The 19706-nt window shown below is 45.7% G+C and overlaps 1 protein-coding gene across 1 annotated transcript; it reads right to left on the bottom strand.

Annotated features, from left to right (window-relative positions):
* Positions 1-1954: 1954 nt before the first annotated feature.
* LOC142442870 (uncharacterized) lies at positions 1955-19518 on the bottom strand. Its single transcript, XM_075544277.1, is given in 5 exon segments — positions 1955-6328; positions 6945-7095; positions 7960-8086; positions 17245-17430; positions 17909-19518. Coding segments are annotated over 4 exon segments (2109 nt in total). The 5' UTR covers positions 17248-17430; positions 17909-19518; the 3' UTR covers positions 1955-4500.
* Positions 19519-19706: the final 188 nt, after the last annotated feature.

Raw genomic sequence — 19706 nt, 5'->3', positions numbered from 1 at the left:
TATTTTCAGCATCATTGCATGTACTGCATGAGTCTGCAGAAGAACTTAAGGACTCGTATTGGGCTTATGGGCTAATATTGAACTTATGGACTTGATCTGCACAGGGGCGCTTCCTGTCAGTCTGTGGAAGAGGTAGTCTTTGGTCACCTTCCTTGTCATGGCTGCGGGGGTTTGAACTGCCAATTTTGAGGCTAGGCGTCAAGCACGAACACTTGCCCCACAGACTTTGCTGTTCCTTCTCACAGAACACTTCCTGATTCCCCTGGACTGTGTTGGCCAAGGGTGTCTGGGCCTTCTGTACCAGTGTGCATTTCTGAGCTCAACCTTTAAACAGTGGTTCTCAACCTGTGGGTTGCGACCCCTTTGGGGGGGGGGTGTTCGAATGGCCCTTTCACAGGGGTTGCCTGATTTATATATAGCAGTAGCCAAATTATAGATAAGAAGTAGCAATGAAAATATTTTTATGGTTGGGAGGGTTACAACATGAGGAACTGCATTAAAGGGTCGCAGTATGAGGGAGGTTGAGAACCACTGCTTTAAGAGATCTTGTGTGTTGTCACTGCACTATCACTTCTCATCCCAGCAGCTGGTCTACTGAGGAGACGTGGGGGGTGAGGTCAGCACACAGCAGAGCTGTTTCTGCCCCTGCAGCAAGCGCTCAACAACACAGCACTGCTCCTGTGCCAGCCCTTACATGGCAGGTTCTTTCAGGATCCTCTTATTTACCAGAATAAGAGAATCCTTATTCCTATAACCAAGTGAGGAAACTGAGACTCCAAGAAGTCACAAGCCTGTCATGGGGACAAATGCCCAAGGCAAGACTAAGTGTATACAAGAGTAAGCACACATACATATAAACAAAAAACACCCATGGCCATCAAATCAATTCTGAGTAATAGCGACTCCATAGGGCAGAACTGCCCCTTTGTTTATAAGGCTGTACATCTACAGGAGCCGACAGCCTCATCTTTCTTGGGCAGAGCAGCTGGTGGTTTTGAATTGCTGTCCTTCAGCACAGCAGTCCAATTTGTAACCCACTACACCACCAGGGCTCCATGCACACCACACACACATACAGAGTGTGAGATGGTTTCAAAATGTTTGCGCATAAAATTTGAGTGAAATTTTCTCATGAACTCTGGGAAGCCCATGGGGCAATCCTACTGTCCTATCTACAGGGCTGCGGTGAGTAGGAACTGAATTGGTGGCAGAGAGACCTGTTGAGAGGTTAGTGGTTTGAAACTACCCAGAAGAACCTTGAAACAGACAGCCTGGAGATGTTTCTGCAATGCAGAGCCTTGAAGAGCCACAGAGCACAGAAAAACTTTGTCACATTTGGGTCACATAAGCTGGCATTGATTCAATGAGCAATTCTTTAGTGGCTCATATTGGACAACTGTTGTTGCAGGTGACAGAATTGCCATGACCCAGCGATTCAACTCCTACCTATATAATAGCCACAGGAGCGTTTTACATGGATATTCATAGAAATGTTATTCACAGTGGACTAAGGTGAAAAGAAACCACATTATCGGTCGAAATATAATGAACATACTATGATATATAAAACACACACACACACACACACACACCCCTCTGGTGGCATAGTGGCTATGGGTTCGGCTACTAACCCCAAGGTCAGAAGTTCAAAACCACCAGACACTCCTCAGGAGAAGGAGGAGGGTTTCTCCTTCTGGAGAGTCAAGTCTTGGAAACCCACAGGGGAAGTTCTACCCTGTTCCATAGGTCACTTTGAGTCAGCATTGCCTGGATGGCAGTGAGTTTTTAAAAAACATATACCATATACTCAACCTTAAAAAGAAATAAATATCTGATACATGTTATGACACTGATGAACCTTAAAGGCATTATCGCGAGTAAAAAAAAAAGACAGCAAAGGACATTACTTGCATGGCTCCATTTTTATGAAATGTCCACAACACGTAAATGCAGAAACCAAGAGTTCACAATGGTTACCAGGAACTGAAAGGGAGGGGAAACAGGCAGTTATTGATAAAAAGGTACGGAATTTTTCCGTGGGGCGATGGGATTGTTTTTAAATAGAGTGAAGGCTGCGCAACATTGGGAATGTACAAACTCATTTCCACATGTAAAAACATTAAATAACATTTACATGTGTTTTACTTTAAAAACTAAGAAAAACAAATGTCGAGTTCATAGAAAACACAAGATAAGTAACTTTGAAAAATTGTGCAACCTGTACTGTTAAAATTTTTTTAAAAAAAGGGCTACCACGTCCTCTGTTGCTTTAAATATTTAATTTCACGGAAGCACATGCTTACATGAAAACTGTGCATAAAGTCCCCAGGCAGCCCACCCACTGACATGCAGCTTCTCCTACAATCCTTTGGGATTGTGTGGCACACCCGTTCAGGGGCTTTCTGCTGTACTTCTCCCTTGGCTTATTTGTTCTTCTGACCACAGTCACTGCCACGGAGTTAGTGTCGGCTCAGAGCCACCCCATGCAGCAGGGCAGAAGCACCCTACTGCTTCAGTGAGTTTCTGAGACTGTCACTCTTTACGGAGTAGAAAGCCCCACCTTTCCCCCATTCTTCTGATAGACCAGTGTACTTCTTCATCAATTCCATAATTCAAAGGCATCAATTCTTTCCCAGTGTTCCTTACTCATTCTCCAGCTTTCACACTGTCCTGCATAAGAGATGGTGTAAGATTCCATGGCTTGGGTCAAGCAGATCTGAGCCTTAAAAGTTATATATTTGACTTTTCACACTTTAAGGTGGTCTTTTGCAGCAGATTTACCCCATATAATATATACTTTGATTTCAAAACTATTCCTGGTGTTCATTTTCATCCAAGTAAAATAAAAATAAACTAACAAGTTAGGAAGAGACGTAGAAGAATCTTAAATGCATAATGCCACATGAAAACAAGAAAAACCAGTACAGCCTTCAGTATAGTTTGTACCTCAATTAAAGAAAAAAATAATGTTCACAATTATACCAATATGCAATTCCACAACAAATGGAGAAAACATAGAAGTTTGGAAGTTTTCAAGGATTTAATTTTATTTGAATCCACAATCAACATTCACAGAAATAGCAATCAATAAATCAAATGATGATCTGCATTGGATAAATCTGCTGAAAACTATCTCTTCAACATGCCTAAAAGTAAGGATTTCACGTTGAGGACTAAGGTGTGCTTGGCTGATCTCCAATGGGCTCTGATACATGAGAAAGGTGGACAGTGAATAAGGAAGTACAGAAAAGACCTGCTGCCTCTGAATTGTGCTTCTGGTGAAGAATATTAAATGAAACACAAATTGTCAGAAAAACGGATATATGTGTTGGAAGAAGCACAACTAGAAAACGCCTTAGAAGGATGGTGAGGCTTCTTGTGTAATTGGGGCATGTTATCTGGAGGGAAAAATCCTTGGAGGACATTTTGCTTGGCAAATTAGAGGATGGGTGACAAGGAAGAAGAACTTGAACAAGATGCAGTGACATCAACCACAGCTGATAAAATAGGCTCAAACATAGCAAGTTGTGAAGTTGGCACAAGAAAGTGTTTCCGTCCATGATATTTGAGTCATTTCAGTAAGAACCAAATCAATAGCAATCGAGAACAACTTAAAAGTTCCAAATAACTGTGTGGAACAATCTGAGCAAAAAAGAACACCACCACCACCACCAGAAGGCCAGTTAAAATTTTGGTATAACAATTAAATAAAGGAGAAGAAAAAACTAATTTTTGGTATAATTCCAGATTTTATATAGATATATGAAATAATTGCGAATAGAAAATACTATTTGTTAAACAGCATGGTAATAATAATCACAGCCAAAAATCATCTATGAGCAGTAAAATTAGTAGGACAAAAGATGATGAGAATCAAAATATTTACACTCTCTCAGAATTTTTGTCCTAATAGAAACTTACTAGCAATAAAGGGTTTTTTAGTTAGCATTACAATAGGGAAGAATGAGAGAAAATGTAAAAAACATGGAAGCAGAGTAAAACACTCTTACACCAATACAAGATTGGGGTATTTCAGTGTATAAAATTAATGTCAATAACATTAAAAAACCATAAAATCACAATTTCTAAAGTTATTCCCTGCAGCCTCCTTGAGATAGCCAAAGACTTAAAGATAAAATTTAGGTTCAAGTAAGGAAGTAGCAAATACTAAGGAGGACACCAGCACCACTGTTGCAATGAAACGATCATTTCCCCCCATGCACAAAGTGGCTTTAACGATCCCTTCTGAGTCAGTATTGTGTTCTGGGAAGTTATTTTTTATTTTAGACTTCCAGAAATGTCCTATTTGATAGTATGTAAGCAAGAATGAAACAAACCTCCCAATGTTGTTCCAAATGTTGCTCTAGCCAGTAACCTGTGAGTCATGTCAAGTATAAAGGCTTTCCTATAATCTTAAGAAGATGGAATGACTGAGTGGCTTCAACAATGGGCTCACAATAATAAACAATCATGAGGGTGGTTCTGTTGTACATAGGGTCCCTAGGAGTCAGAATCGAGTCTATGGCACCTAAAAATAACTTGTCCCTTACATTCATAGAGCCTTCACCCACTATGAGTTCTTATGTGTGCATTGAGGGCTGAGACCTGCCTGAAGGCTTTCCCACATTCCTTGCATTCATAGGGCCTCACATTACTGTGAGTCCTTATATGTTTATTGAGAGTTGAGAGCTGCCTGAAGGCTTTCCCACATTCCTTGCATTCATAGGGCCGCTCTCCAGTGTGGGTTCTTATGTGTGTTATGAGCGTTGAAGAACAAATAAAGGTCTTTCCACATTCCTTACACTCATATGGCCTCTCTCCACTGTAAGTCCGAATGTGTGCAATGAGGGCTGAGAGCTGCCTAAAGGCCTTCCCACATTCCTTACACTCGTAAGGTTTCTCTCCAGTGTGAATCCGTGTATGTATCGTGAGAGTTGAGGAATCATTAAAGGCTTTCCCACATTCCTTGCATTTATACGGTCTCTCTTCACTGTGAGTCCTTCTTATATGTTTAGTGAGGGTTGAGAGCTGTTTAAAATCTTTCCCACATTCCTTACATTCATAAGGCCGCTCTCCTGTGTGGGTTCTGATATGTCTAGTGAGGGTGGAAGCTCGACTAAAGGATTCCCCGCAGTGTTTACAGTCGTAAGCCCTCTCTTCAGTGTGGATTCTTAAATGTTTAGTGAGGGCTGAGGCATGAATAAAGGCTTTCCCACATTCCTTACATTCATACGGTCTCTCTACAGTGTGAGTTCTATGTATAGTAAGGGCTACAGAATCCAAACCTTTCCCATATTCCTTGGTGTCACGAGGTCCCTCCACATGAATTCTTCTTACATGCTTAGTTAGGTGTGAGTGTCGACTAAAAGCTTTCCCACATTCCTTACATTCATAAGGCCTCTCCCCACTGTGGGTTCTGATATGTCTAGTGAGAGTTGAGGCAATTCTAAAGGTTTTGCCACATTCCATGCATTCGTAAGGCCTCTCTTCACTGTGAGTTCTTATATGTTTAGTTAGGTATGAGGCCTCAGTAAAGGCTTTTCCACATTCCTTACATTCGTAAGGTCTCTCTGCACTGTGAGTTCTTACGTGTTTGCTAAGGTTGGATGAACACGTAAAGGTTTTCCCACATTCCTTACATTCATAGGGCCTTTCTCCAGTGTGGGTTCTGATATGTTTAGTGAGGGATGAGGCCTCACTAAAAGCTTTCCCACATTCTCCACATTCATAAGGCCTTTCTCCGCTGTGAGTTCGTAAATGTCTAGTGAGGGCTGAGAGGTGCAAAAAGGCTTTCCCACATTCCTTACACTCATAAGGCATATCTCTATTATATTTTTTATCTAAAATGAGGGAAGAAGTTTGACTGTACGTTTTACAACATTCTTTACATTCACAGTTGCTTGCATGCTCCCAAAAGGACGAAAGACTACAAAAATCTTTCCCATAGTCATTGCATTCCTGACTTTTCACACTTGTGAGTGGTGTCACAGGAGTCTTAAGTGCTGAGGTACACATGAAGTCTTTTCCACATGCCTTACAGTTAAGGGGCTTCCTTCCATTAAGGGTTGTCATAGAGGTGAGAAGTGAGAGGTAGGAGGGAGAACTGGCTTCTCCACATTCCTTAAACGGACAAGTGCGGCGTCCACTTTGAGATGTGCCATGATGTGAGCAACGATCCACGAAGGCTTGCCCACACTCATAGCATTCAAAAGGGTTTTCTTCCGGAGGGTTTCTCTGTAACGCAGTAAGATCTGGAATCCAGCTGACAGTTTCTCCACACTGATTGTCTTGGCTATTTTCACAGAGGTTCTCTATTGTATGACTTCTGCTAAAAACAGGTAACATGGTTAGAAATACATTCGTTCCCATTTCTCAATTATTAAAGTAAATGTGTAAGGTTCCAGTCTTGTCACCTAGTCAAAATACTACTTTATCACTTTTTCAAAAACATATGGCTTCCTGATAACTGTATCCAAGTAATATATATTCCAAATACTTGATATCTTACACATGAACATGGGTAAGTGTATTGGGAAAGTTCATTGAATTTATAGCTTTATAGCTAGGTTTATGTATATGTTGTTAGGTCCTGTCAAGTCAGGCCTGCTTCATGGCAATCCTGCCTACAATAAAATGAAACACTGTGTGATCATGCATCAGTCTTTTGAATTGTTGCTGTTTGGGCCCATAATTGCAGTCACTGTATCAATACATCTATTTCAAAATCTTTTTACTGATCCTCTACTTCACCACAAATTTGTGTGTGTATACCTGTGTGTGTACCTGGAGGTGGGATTAACTACTGCCTTTGTAGTCCACAACTCAGAGTGCCCACAGGGCTCACAGAGATGTGTGTCTGTATGTATAAACCTAAGTTACATCTTGTGATGAAACACAGAAGTTTATCCTGAGGCACTAATTCCTCTTCTATAAATGACACTCACCTCAACTCACTCCTCTGTTTTTTCAGCTGATCTTTATCATCACCAGATTCAGAGGTTTCTTCCAACATGAAGGACCAGGTGTTATTCTTTGGAGTTTCCACTATTACCTGTTCACTGGATGACTTTTCTCCATCACTAAGGTTTTTAGACACTGAACCAATAATGCAAGTTCAGGTTCACAATATGAAACAAAAAAGGAAAGTAATTATTAATGAGGGAAAGGCTGCTGTGAACAAAGGCAGACTTAGCCACATCTTGCTGCTTTAGTATCTGGTAATGGTTACAAAGTAACGTACTAAGAAATGCGTCCATGAGGATTAGAAAGACCTAGAAACAAATAAGTATCATTAGGAGAGCTTAGTGGAAACATGTGGGCTACAACACCCACAGAGCATTCGATGAGGAAAGGGTCTCTGATTGCAGATGCAAGAGGAATGCTAAAGGCAGGAAAGTAAGCCCCAGTTCTCTGTGAAGCAGTGTCTTCAACCCCAAGGGGACTTTTCCTTGGTGACTGATTCTAGTGGAACCCCATCTCCACTGTTCCCCTCTCCTCCAGAGACAAAAGGTTGTCGCTGACATGGCTCCCAGACAGGTGTACCTCACGAGAGAAGCGAGGGGAAACCATGAACCATCCCCTTTGCTTTTCAAGGTCGTGGGACATGGATAGGGATGCGTTTTATCTGCAGGTAAATAATCATGTCACCTTTGTATCCAGCACAGGTGGATACAAGGTCTCCAAACACAACTCTATCAGGACCACAAAATAAACCCTGAAACTAAATGCTTACCTTACTCTTAGAACCCTTTCAAAACCTCAGGCTGCTAACTACAGTCTAAGTGAAAACTCACTTTACAACACAGGTCTTTCTATGTAAGGGCCCACGGTCGCTGGGGCTCTCGTCAGGTTTGTTCAATAATTATTCTCATTCTTTACCCCACAACTGAAGGAGTCATTGAGTAACACATTTTGTTCACTAAAAGAACATATATTTTTTTCAAATGATACTTTTCTTACCTACTGAGGCCAAGTTCTTGAAGGTTTCCGTCATCACATCTCTGTAGAGTTTCTTCTGAGTGAGATCCAGCAACGCCCACTCTTCCTGGCTGAAGACCACTTCCACATCCTCAATCAGCAGCGATTCCTAAAACATCCCACACGTAACCGATCAGAGCATGGTACCACGCATGCCCATGTGTACAAGAAATGAAAGGTGAGGTTAACAGGCTGGGGGAGGAGGGTGTCTGAAAATTCTTCAGGCTATAAAATGAGGTTGTATTCCACCTAGATTTCTCCAGAGTACACTTATCCACTTAATTTCCTCACTCACTATATTCCCTTCCCTATTGACTGCACCCTGTCTCTCAGGCTCCAGAACACGGAGACAAATTCTCAACAGTTTTGAGTACCGCCATATACAGCCTTTGTTCTCTCTTTATGGAATGGAGGAAAAGACCAAAATTGACATCTGCATAAACTCTAAAACTTGATGTTGAATTGAGAGTAGTTAAAGAAAATGGGAGAACCCCCCACCCCCGCCATGAAATAAGAGCTGGGCAGAAGTTTTCAAAGGGCAGCTCAGAAAGACAAAGTAACACACTGTAATAGACTAAGATGTGCAAAGACCTGGAGTGAGAAAACCACAGAAACTGAAAGAAGAGAAGAAACTCGCAGCTGAAGCTGAAGTGATAAAAGATTCGATGAGCACCACGTTACAGGCTCCATGAAGTGTCAAAGTGTATTGAAAGTGGACTGCCCTTAGAAGCGATAGCAACAGGAACTGACTGATACTCCAACCTTGCAGAGGTGCTTTATGGTCAAGAATTAATGGCATTTAAAGATGTCCAGAGCTTTAAAAAATTCTCTATTAAAAAATAAGCCACCAGGAATTGACAGAAAACCAAGAGAAATGTTTCAACAAATGAACACAATGCTGAAAATGTGAACTCATCAATGAGAAGAATTGGGGCAGCTGGGAAATGCAAATCAAAACAACCATAAGTTACCCTACTACCCACAGGATCGCCCAATTTAAAAACCAGAAAGCACCAAATGTTGGAGGGGGTGTGGTGAGATAGGAACTTTCATTCACTGCGGGTGGTCTTGTAGATACAGACAGCCACTGTAGAAAGCAATTTGGAAATACCCAAAACAGATGGAAAAATAGAGTTACCTTCCAACCCAGCGATTCCAATACTGGGCATCTACCCAGAAGAAAGAAAAACAGACCACGACCAGACACCTGCGCTCCAACGTTCATCGCTGTGCAGTTCACAATCGCACATAATTGGAAAAAGCCTAAATTTCCATCAATATAGGAAATGGATTAAAACTCTGGTATATAAAAAAATAAAACTCTGGTATATACACACAATGGAGTACTAGCACCCCTAAAAACAGTGATGAAATACTAAAGCACCCGTCTTGTGGAAAGAGCTGGAGGACATTATGCTGAGTGAAGCTAGCCAAGCAGAAAGGGACAAGTGCAGCGTGAGTCTGCTGAGCTAAGTTCCACAAGAGAATGGGCACGGGGGAAAGGCACATACAGCACCCTCCCTGGGCTGAGGCCCAGACACTCTGGCAAGAGTCGGGTCAAACACAATGCTGCATACGACATCAAATAAATACATAAATATAAAGAAAAAAAGATGCAGGTAACACCTGTGCGGAAAGACACCCCCTCCCCTCACCCCCACCCCCCATAGGCCTTTGTGGCCCACAGAGGGATGGGGAAGAGAACAGATGGGCAAGGGGGAACAGGGCACTAATCCACCCAGTGGAGGACACTGCTTATGTCTCCACAGGAAAGGGATAAAGAATAGATCACATTCCAGAGCGCCATGCCGTAAGGGTGACACCCTGCACAGGGCCACTCGACCCCACGGAGAGGGCTGCAGGGCTGGCCTCAGTTCCAGACATGACAGCCCCTCCACAGAGGGCAGCGCTGTAGAGGACGGCACTGAAGACACACTTGGGGAGTTGACCACGTGGGGGCAAACCACGAGGGGAGCACAACAGACCAGCAATGGGAGCAAAGCCATGATGTCCCTGAGGAAGTGCAATTGTAGACTTCGGACTTGGGGGGCAGCACTTGGCACCTCACCTTTACTGGTTGGAGGAGATTGACAAGGGGCCACAGAAAAAGTCTAAAGGCGTCACAGGGTGGGGGTGGGGCACTAGACCAATCCGTACTTGACTGCAAGGAGAGCAATGGGGGCTTGTAGAGCGGCAGTTCTCAACCTGTGGGTCGCGACAGTGATGAAGTAGCAATGAAAATAATTCTATGGTTGGGGGTCACCATCACATGAGGTACAGTATGAAAGGGTCACAGCATTAGGAGGTTGAGAGCCACTGCTGTAGAAGGCGCGTCCCTTGGGCTTGAACACTGAGGACTCAAAGGGTATTGGGGATATTCAGTGAGCAGGTCTTGGGAAAGGGACCCTGAAAGAAAAGGGGATTGGACGGTGGGTGATAACAGGGCTTGCTCGCTGTGTAGCAGAGGGATGCTCGGCAATGCTGGGTCAGGACAGCAGCTCGACTCGGAACTACTTGTACGGTCTCTCTTTTTCTTTTCTCTCCTTTGGTGTCTGTCTATAGAAGACCGGCAGGACAAGCAATCCCAAGGAGACAGCAATGGGACCGAAGATGAGCATGTGGGGGCTGGCAGCAGCTGCAGGTGCACGCATGGGAAAGGAGAAGGTGCGGGGAGTGGATCGAGGAGCCAACAACGACAGGAGCAGGGGAACAGCATGGGATATGAAATTGAAGGGGGTGTGGGGTATAGCATTCTGGATCATGTTCGATCAATGGAAATGTATCTGAGAGGAATAACTGAGAGGTGAACAATAAGTACACATGAGTGGGGTGGAAGGAAAGAAAAAGAAAAAAGACCCAGAAAATAATAATGCATAGAGGTATAAATATAGATCTATAAACATGTAAATATACAAAGATATAAAGATGGACTTGGGGCCTCTACTTAAATCTTACCTGAGTACAAGAATGGTTTGTTTTGATAATGTGGCAATGTATGATATTCACCTTCCCTACACGATCGCTGAAGACAAAATAGGTGCATTAGCAAACGTGGTGAAGAAAGCTGATGGTGCCCAGTTATCAAAAGATCTGGCATCTGGGGTCTTAAAGGATTATAGTTAGACAAGTGGCCATCTAGCAGGGAAGCAACAAAGCCCACGTGGAAGAACCATACCAGCTGGTGTGATCATCAGGTGTCAATGGAACAGGTATCAGAAGTTCAAAATCAAGCAATCAAATTGACTTGAAGAAACGTAGGCAAAGTGGAGACCCAAAACCCACCTGTAAGACAATTGGACAGTCCTTCACAGAAGGGGCATATGGGAGGGAGGATGTGTCCACGGCGCAGTACAGCACTGATGACATACATAACTATCCTCGAGTTCTTTAATATTTCTGCCCCTTACTATTATGGTCCCAGTTTTACCTCATTACCCTCGTGAGACCTGCAAATATTCATTTGAATAATGAAGATCGCTCGATGCCTGAAATCCAAGACAGATAAACCCTCAGAAATAGTAATTGTGGGGAGGGGTTAACAATAGTAATGGGAGCAATGACTCCCTGGGGGTAAGGAAGAGGGAGGAGGGCGAACCAATAGGAAAGATGACTGTATAACCTCCCCCGAGGGGAACGGATACAGTGGATGGTGTAAGATATGGCAAATAATAACTATTTATAATATAAGAACAGGGTTCCTGGGGGGGGGCAGGGTGGGAAGGGAGGGGATAAAGGGGACCTGATAGCAAAGAGTCCAAAGAGAAAGAAAATGTTTTGAAAATGATGGTGGCAGTAACTGTACAATTGTTTGACCTAATTGAATTATGGATTGTTATATTATCTGTAAGAGCTCCCAATAAAATGATTAAAAAAAAAAAAGAAATTTGGAAGACAACTACCTGTCCGATCACCTGGGAGATATCTAGGTATCAACATTTATGCCTATCCAAAGAAAAATCACTGAACAAAATGGGGAGTTTACTGAAAAAATACCAGTACTACTACAAGGAAGTAAACTTTGGCTGAAAATAATTGAAAAGCAGTTGCAGCAGTCCACTGACAAGGAAGTCCCGGACACCCAAGGTCTCTGCAGAGAAGGACGTGGAACAAGGGACATCAGCGTGGAGAAAACTAGGAAAGCTTCTACCTACGTTGTACAGACCAGGGAAAGTGGCATTAGGGACAACGTGGCAAAGAACGGGAGTTCCCGAGCACTTCATCGTGCTCTCGAGGGATGTGCACATGCCCCACGAGGCAGTCCTTGGAATCAAACAAGAGGATACCGCACGGTTTAAAGTCAGGAGAGATGCAAGTCGGGGCTGTGCCCTTTACCCACACCCATTTATTCTGCATCCTGAGAAGACACACAGTAGATGAAGAAAACACTGCAGCAGGAGAGAAAACAGTCTTGCTTACGGAAACTCATGAGAGCTTAAAACGCATACTTATGAAAACCAATGGCCACAGCCTTCAGGATTAGACTCAGCAAAAAGGAAACCAAAATGCTCACAGCTGGCCCAATAAGCAACACAGTGATTGACTCCACAATCAATGCCATGTCAACAGCTCTCATGAAATGAAATTTCATACTGCACTGAGGAAATCTGCTGCCAAAGGCCTTGCAAAAGGCTGAAGAGCAAAGATGCCACACTGAAGACCACGGAGTGCCTGGCCCAGGCTCCGCTTCCCGAGCCACAGCAACATGCAAACCTTCCCAGAATGGGCCGCCGGCAGTGAGGGCGGACCAGTGACACTCGCCCTGCGGAAACAAGCATAGCAGGCTGTGTTGACTGGCGGAGAAGAAGTTCTGTGACTGCACAGTACCGCAGAGTAAGCAGCAATTTCCACCTGCACACCTTGCTGGCTTGGCCACTGTTTGGTTACACGTACTTTTTACCACCCACACACCCACATAGACACATATTTGTAAGTGAGCTGAAGTGCAGACAGCTCACCTGTTAAATTACCCCGAAGTCACACACTTAACACCCAACCTCGAGGAACCATTCCAAAAATTCCTCAGATTTCCAGCCCCTTCATAGACCGTCACGCCAACCTGGACCCTGACTAAGGGACCCCTGTGTGAAATCCAGATGTTGTGCGAGAGAAACCCTGCTACACTGCATGCTGGGTGCTAACAAAGCAGCTTTCAAGGGTGACTCCTCCTGTCAGGGGAGCGATGGGGCAAGGCCTCCGCGCCTCGCTCATCAGCCCTGTATGACGGGTGCCCCAAATCCAAACTCCTCTCCCAAGGCAGGGGGCCACGTTCCACGTGTTCAAGGCACCCCAAACATAACAGCACCACAATGCTACGAGGCTCCGGCACCGAGGAACTGGGGTTCCTGGGAGGTTTTCAACATTGTTGTTGTTGCTGTTTTAGGTGCCATCTAGTCCATCCCACAGTGACACGACACACACAGAACGCAACACTGCATGGTCCGGCGCCATCCTTGCAATTGCTCCTGTGCCTGAGCCCACTGCTGCAGCTACAGGGCAGCCCATCTCACTGAGGACCCCAGTAACAAGTACTTACCACCGATCTCCAGTCTGACAAAGACAGCTTATACTGAAGGTCTATTTATCGATTCCATTTCCCTTGACTTTGTTCATAATCTCCAATGTTCAACAGCAGACTACCAGTCACACTGAAGACAGAAACACAACTTCAAGAGACAGAGCAAGCATCAAATTCAGACTAAGATCAGGCACAGATTTTTCAATGATCAGGCAACCGAGTCAAAAACCATAGGGTTAACATGCTGGGAACATCAATAAGCATACAACATGTAACATGTAATAACACATGGGTCATGTAAGCAGAGTGCTAAAAAGCATAACAAAGAAAACAAAGGGAATGTTGGAGATAAGAAAATGGAACGAGAGGTCGGGAATGAAGACCCCTTTAGCTCAGGCCAACTGGATGCAGCATTCTGTAGTCCTTTCAGGTTAAGAATGCACATTGAGCTGCTAATCCCACGGTCAGCAGTTCGAAACCATCGGCTGCTCTACAGGGGAAAGATGAGGCTTTCCACTGCTGGAAAGAGTTCCAATCTCACAAATCTACAAGGGCATGTCTACCCTGTCCTATCGGGTCGCCATGAGTCAGAGTGAACTCAACGGCACGGAGCTTGGAGTTGATTTTGGTGTGTACTGCCAGGAAAAGGGCGCAAGGCGAACTCGTATATTAACAAGTGTACATCTGATGCTGTCTTTCGGGTAACACGGGAACTGAAGTAGAAACTGTCTGCTGTTTCGCTGTAAACCATGGCAAGGTGCTTCCAAAAGTAACACAGTGGGCACTCGAGGGAAGACCGAGCTGGGTGAAGATGAGAGAGGGGACAGGTCTTCATAAAGCACACCTGCAAACTTCATGCGGCTCTGAAATCTGAAGGCATTCCCCACTGAAAAGCACAATTCCAGCTAATTATTGTACTTTTGGAACTTGATATCAATTCGATCTTAACTGTTTTTTTTCTAGGAATCACGTTCATACTAATAAAACTACTGAAAATTTGGCTATTTAGGATTCTGATGTTATTAAATAATCTAATGAACCAAACCCAGTGTTGTCCAGTCAGTCCTTGATTCATAACGATCGTGTAGGACAATAGCGTCCAAAGCTGCCATGTCTGAAAAGAACCGCTAAGTAACATCACGGTGAATGGGGAAAGGATAGAAGCCGCCCAGGATTTCATCTTGCTTGGATCCACAATCTATTATCAGGGAAGCAACAATCAAGAGATCAGAAGACCCACTGCGCTGGGTAGCTAACTATGCTGATTAAGACTTCTTTATAAAGCACTGAGAAGCAAGGATGCTACTTTGAAGACTAAGGGGCGCCTGACCCACACCAAGGTATTTTCAGTCGCCTCACACGCATGTGGAAGTTGGACACCGAATAAGGGAGTCTGAAGAGGAATCCACACATTTGAACTGTGGTACTGGAAAAGAATATAGAAACTACCATGGGCTGCCCAAAGAAGAAACACATCTGTCTTAGAAGAAGTTGACCAGAATGTTCCCTAGAAGCAAGGATGGTGAGACTTCGTCTCACGTACTTCGGACATGTTGTCAGGGGACCAGACCCTGAAGAAGGACATCGTGATTGGTAAAGGGGAGGGGCAGTGAATGAGGAAGGCCCTCCAGGAGATGGATGGACACCACAATGTGCCCAAACACAAAACAGCCGTCAGGATGCTGCAAGCAGGAAACACTGCTGTAGATGGGGGTCAGGTAGGAGCCCAAGCCAATCCAACAGACCAGCCACTGCCCGTGGGGATGGAGCGGCAACCCTCTCTCCTGCAGGAATGCCTAGTGGCTTGTGCAAATCACCGAGGGATAGATTCAAGTCCTGACTAGCCACACACACACCACAACCAGGGGTATTCGAGTCTGCACGCGTAGTTCACTCCGTCAGGAGGATGGTGCTACACGGCTAGATATTTAACCCTCGGGGTCTTGCACGGCTTGTTCCATGTAGTAGGGACTTTTTAGGTCCTTCTCAAGATTTAAGAAAGCTGATGGTGCCCGGCTATCGAAAGAGACAGTGTCTGGGGTCTTAAAGGCTTGAAGGTGAACAAGCGGCCATCTAGCTCAGAAGCAATAAAGCCCACACAGAAGAAGCACACCAGCCTGTGCGATCACGAGGTGCCAAAGGGACCAGGTATAAGGCATCACGCAAAAAAATATATATATATACATATATATACACCATAGTGAATGAAGGGGGAAGTGCAGAGTGGAGACCCAAGGCCCATTTGTCGGCCACTGGAGATCCCCTCATAGAGGGGTTTAGGAGAGGAGATGGGTTAATTAGGGTGCGAGGTAGTACCAATGAAGAACACAGCTTTCCCCCAGATCCTGGATGCTTCCTTCCCCCAACTACCATGATCCGAATTCTACCTTGCAGGGCTGGATAGGGCAGAGGTTGTACACTGGTGCATATGGGAGCTGGAGGCACAGGGAATCCAGGGTGGATGATACCTTCAGGACCAGGGGTGTGAGGGGCGATGCTGGGAGAGTGGAGGGTGAGTGGGTTGGAAAGGGGGAACTGATTACAAGGATCCACATGTGACCTCCTCCCTGGGAGATGGACGGCAGAGAAAGGGGGGGAAGGGAGACTCCGGATAGGGCAAGATATAACAAAATAACAATCTATAAATTATCAAGGGCTCATGAGGGAGGGGGGAGCGGGGAGGGAGGGGAAAAAAATAGGACCTGATGCGGAGGGCTTAAGTGGAGAGCAAATGCTTTGAAAATGATGAGGGAAAAGAATGTGCGGATGTGCTTTATACAATTGATGTATGTATATGTATGGATTGTGCTAAGAGTTGTATGAGCTCCTAATAAAATGTAAAAAAAAAGATTTAAGTAAGCTTTAGAGTAACCTTCACATCAGTCAAAATAGGCATTTCTATGTGTCCGAGGATTTATAGCCATTAAACTAAAAAATCCTGAGTAAAAGAAATATACCAACTGATGTAGAAATGCCTCTCCAGTGGAAACTCAAGAACTTAAATCCCCCCACTGCATAGGTTCCCCTTCTCTGCAGTCTTGCATTCCGAGTGAACACTCACAAATGACACACACTAAGTGCCAGCTCTAAGGGAAGTAGTTGGGGAGGACCTAGATTCAATGCTTCCTACATACTTGAAAGCCCGTGGGCAACCTCACTGGGTGGGGGGGGGTTGGGGAGGAGGAGGTGGCAGGGAACCCCAACGCATTGGTCTGGATGCCCCACCATCCCTAGCTCTCTACCTTTGTGGACTTCAGGAGACCCCAGCACCACCAGAATCCCCACGAACAGGCAGGGCATCCATCTAGGAACTCTTGCTGCCCTGGGTCCACAGTGAAGTGTGAGCCATCGGGCTCTAAGCTCAGAACTGTTCAGAAAAAGCTGCAGTGCCTGCTCTGTGAGAGGGGGCAGGGTTGGCTCTGGGGGCCACGTCTGACCTCCACAGCCAGCTGTGTCATCTCCAGGCTCTGGCCATTCACCACATGCCCAAGGCCCCGAGTGGGATGGTGAGGGCTCATGGCGAGGTGGGATGGTGAGGGCTCACGCTCAAGCACCCCAATCTTGAGAAGAAACACACCCATGTGTACAGAGGATGGGTGCAGGGATGGGGCAGGACAATGGGATGCTCAAGCATCTCCTGGTCCACCTTTTTCTTTACTGAGGAACCCCAGTCCCAGGGCTCAGCTCCCAACCACTCCTTTCCAGCCTTATCGACTTCAGGTGGAAACAACCTGGCTCTCGGCAGAACTCACCATGTTCTTGTTTGGGTTTCCAGAGGTCTCAGGGACTACTGTCTCTAAGGCTAAGCAGCCGCTTCAGGAAGAGGGATGGGGCTGGATACAGAGAACTGGGCTGTTTGGAGGCAGATGATCAGTGTTTGGTCCACACAGCCGTCAGAACCACTGAAATCCTTCCAGGGAATGCACCACACTGGAGGCCTGATTGAGAGGAAAGACCATGGTGTTAGCAGATTCTGACAGTTTATGGCTCCCTCCCAGCCACAGGACAAAGCCTGAGGGCCTCCGAACTTAGAGCAGAGCAGGCAGGCTCCAGCCTCTGAGCCCACACCTGCATTCACCCAGGACTCTTCTTAGCAACAAGACTATTCTCTCACTGCCATCTGGTTAATACAGGCTCAGAGCGACTCTACAGGGCAGGGTAGAACTGCGCCAGGGAGTTTCTGAGACGGTCACTCTTTACAGGAGCAGAAAGCCCCGTCTTTCTCCAGAGGAGCTGCTGCTGGTTTCGAACTGCTGACCTTGTGGATCGCAGCCCAGTACATAACCACCAGGCTCCAACAAGACGACAGAGGGAGGGATTTACTCATCCCGCAGCATGAGAAGCAATCATGCCAGGCTGGACACCTTGAATCTGACTCCTGAGCCAAGGGCCCCCCTGCCCACGCTGTGGGCTCACCTATATAGCTCCGTTCCTCATCTGACACTGACATGGGTGAGTTTTCCAGAAGAATGTATGTTTCAAAGTCTGTCAACGAATGGACTGCACTTCATTCCCTTCTTAGTATGTGCCGCTAAACACGCTCTCGGTCTTTGTTTCCCACCACTTCATTTATAGCACATCTGTCACATCGGTAGGAGGACCTGTAACGATACGGACTGGCACCGTGACTTCAAGACTGGGCGCAAACAGCTACGACTGACTGTGCAGACGCGATGGCACAGACCTGGGCAGGGCTGGGTTGTCACGTACACACTGGAGACGTGTTGGAACCAACTCGAGGGCATGCAGCAGCAGTGAGAGGTTTCTGTTACTTTGACAATAAACAGTTCTCTCTTTACCGTGAGCCCCCTTCCCTGGCATTCTCAAACCACACCACCACCAGTGGAAGTTTTTCAGGAATCTGAGCGGATTCTAGAACACCGTCTGTCAAGCTTGTAACAAATGGACCAACAGATGAATCAGAACATCCCAAGTCTCCTCTGACGGCTCACCTCCCGCCTGTGCCCAGTTCTCCCCATTCTCCTCCTGCTCTAAGCCGACTGGCATTCCTGCACTGCCTGGTCTCAGATCAGCTTCTCTCGCCAGACCCCGACACCACTGACCTCTCTTAAGCAAAAATTTGCTTCCCTTTTACTCTTTTGGCAACACTTTCAAGTCATGTCGCCACCTTTGCCTCCTGTCCAAGCTCTCCCGATGTCACTCACAGTGATTTGTAAGGTACGTTCTGTAAGTCCAGGTTTGTGTCCCTCCTTCTACGCCAGGATGACGGACTGCTCCCTGGAGTGCAGGGTCTGGTCGGGAGAATTTAGTGCTCTTTCTTTTACTAATATGTGTGCCATATCACCTAAGGTTTTGGAATTGTTTTATCGACTATAAAGAAACATATGTAGCCTATGTATAAAGCTGAATGCCTGTCCTTCCTGATTTCCTTCTTGCTTTTTTGGGGGGTATCATGTTATAAGTCATGTTATTTATTCTTTACCAATTTGAGGAATGAAAGGTAATTTGGTTATTTAATATCCCAAAAGCTACTAAACACCTCAGGTTTAAACTTCCAGTTCAACCTGTAAATCTGTTCTTATTGTACACAAACACATACTAATATTTGATCAAAAGGGGGTGAAAGCCAAATTGCATCCTAATTTCTGCCCTTACGATTCCAGCACCAAGGAGGAGCTTGAGCAGGAGTGGACTCTCCAGGTGCCCTCAGCACTGCCGAGTCACAGTCCCCGGCAACAGGGTGTTTCTAGTTGGTTCACGTTGCTCTTCCAGCACGAGGAGAGGCGTCGGCCCAGCTGCAGCGGCCCCTCCGGGAAGGCGCCCTCTACCAGCACGTGCTCTTGCACCCTCTTCCCTGGGACACAGCCTCTTCAAGGCAAGCGCTGACCTTCACTCAAAACTAGCTGAGACCCAAGAACCGCCTCTGAGCTAACACCACAGCATCAACTTCCCTGTGAGTGTTTACATGTTGGGCTGCCATCCACATGGTCTGCAGTTCAAAACATGGAAGAGAGACTCAGCTTTCTACTCCCATCAATAGTTACAGACACGGACACCCACACAGGGCGCCATGAGTCAATACTGACTCCACGGTGAAGGGACCCACAGGGGACGTCGTGAGTCACACCGACTCAGTGGGGAGCAGACCCAGGGGGGAGGCGCCGTGAGTCACACCGACTCCACAGTGAGCGGACCCACAGGGGACGCCGTGAATCAGGCCTGACTCTGGAGGTCCGGGGCTGATTCCTCTGGC

Source organism: Tenrec ecaudatus, chromosome 1, assembly GCF_050624435.1.
Source record: "Tenrec ecaudatus isolate mTenEca1 chromosome 1, mTenEca1.hap1, whole genome shotgun sequence".
NCBI classification, from domain to species: Eukaryota; Metazoa; Chordata; class Mammalia; order Afrosoricida; family Tenrecidae; genus Tenrec; species Tenrec ecaudatus.
This window is presented reverse-complemented; position numbering and strand designations above follow the sequence as displayed.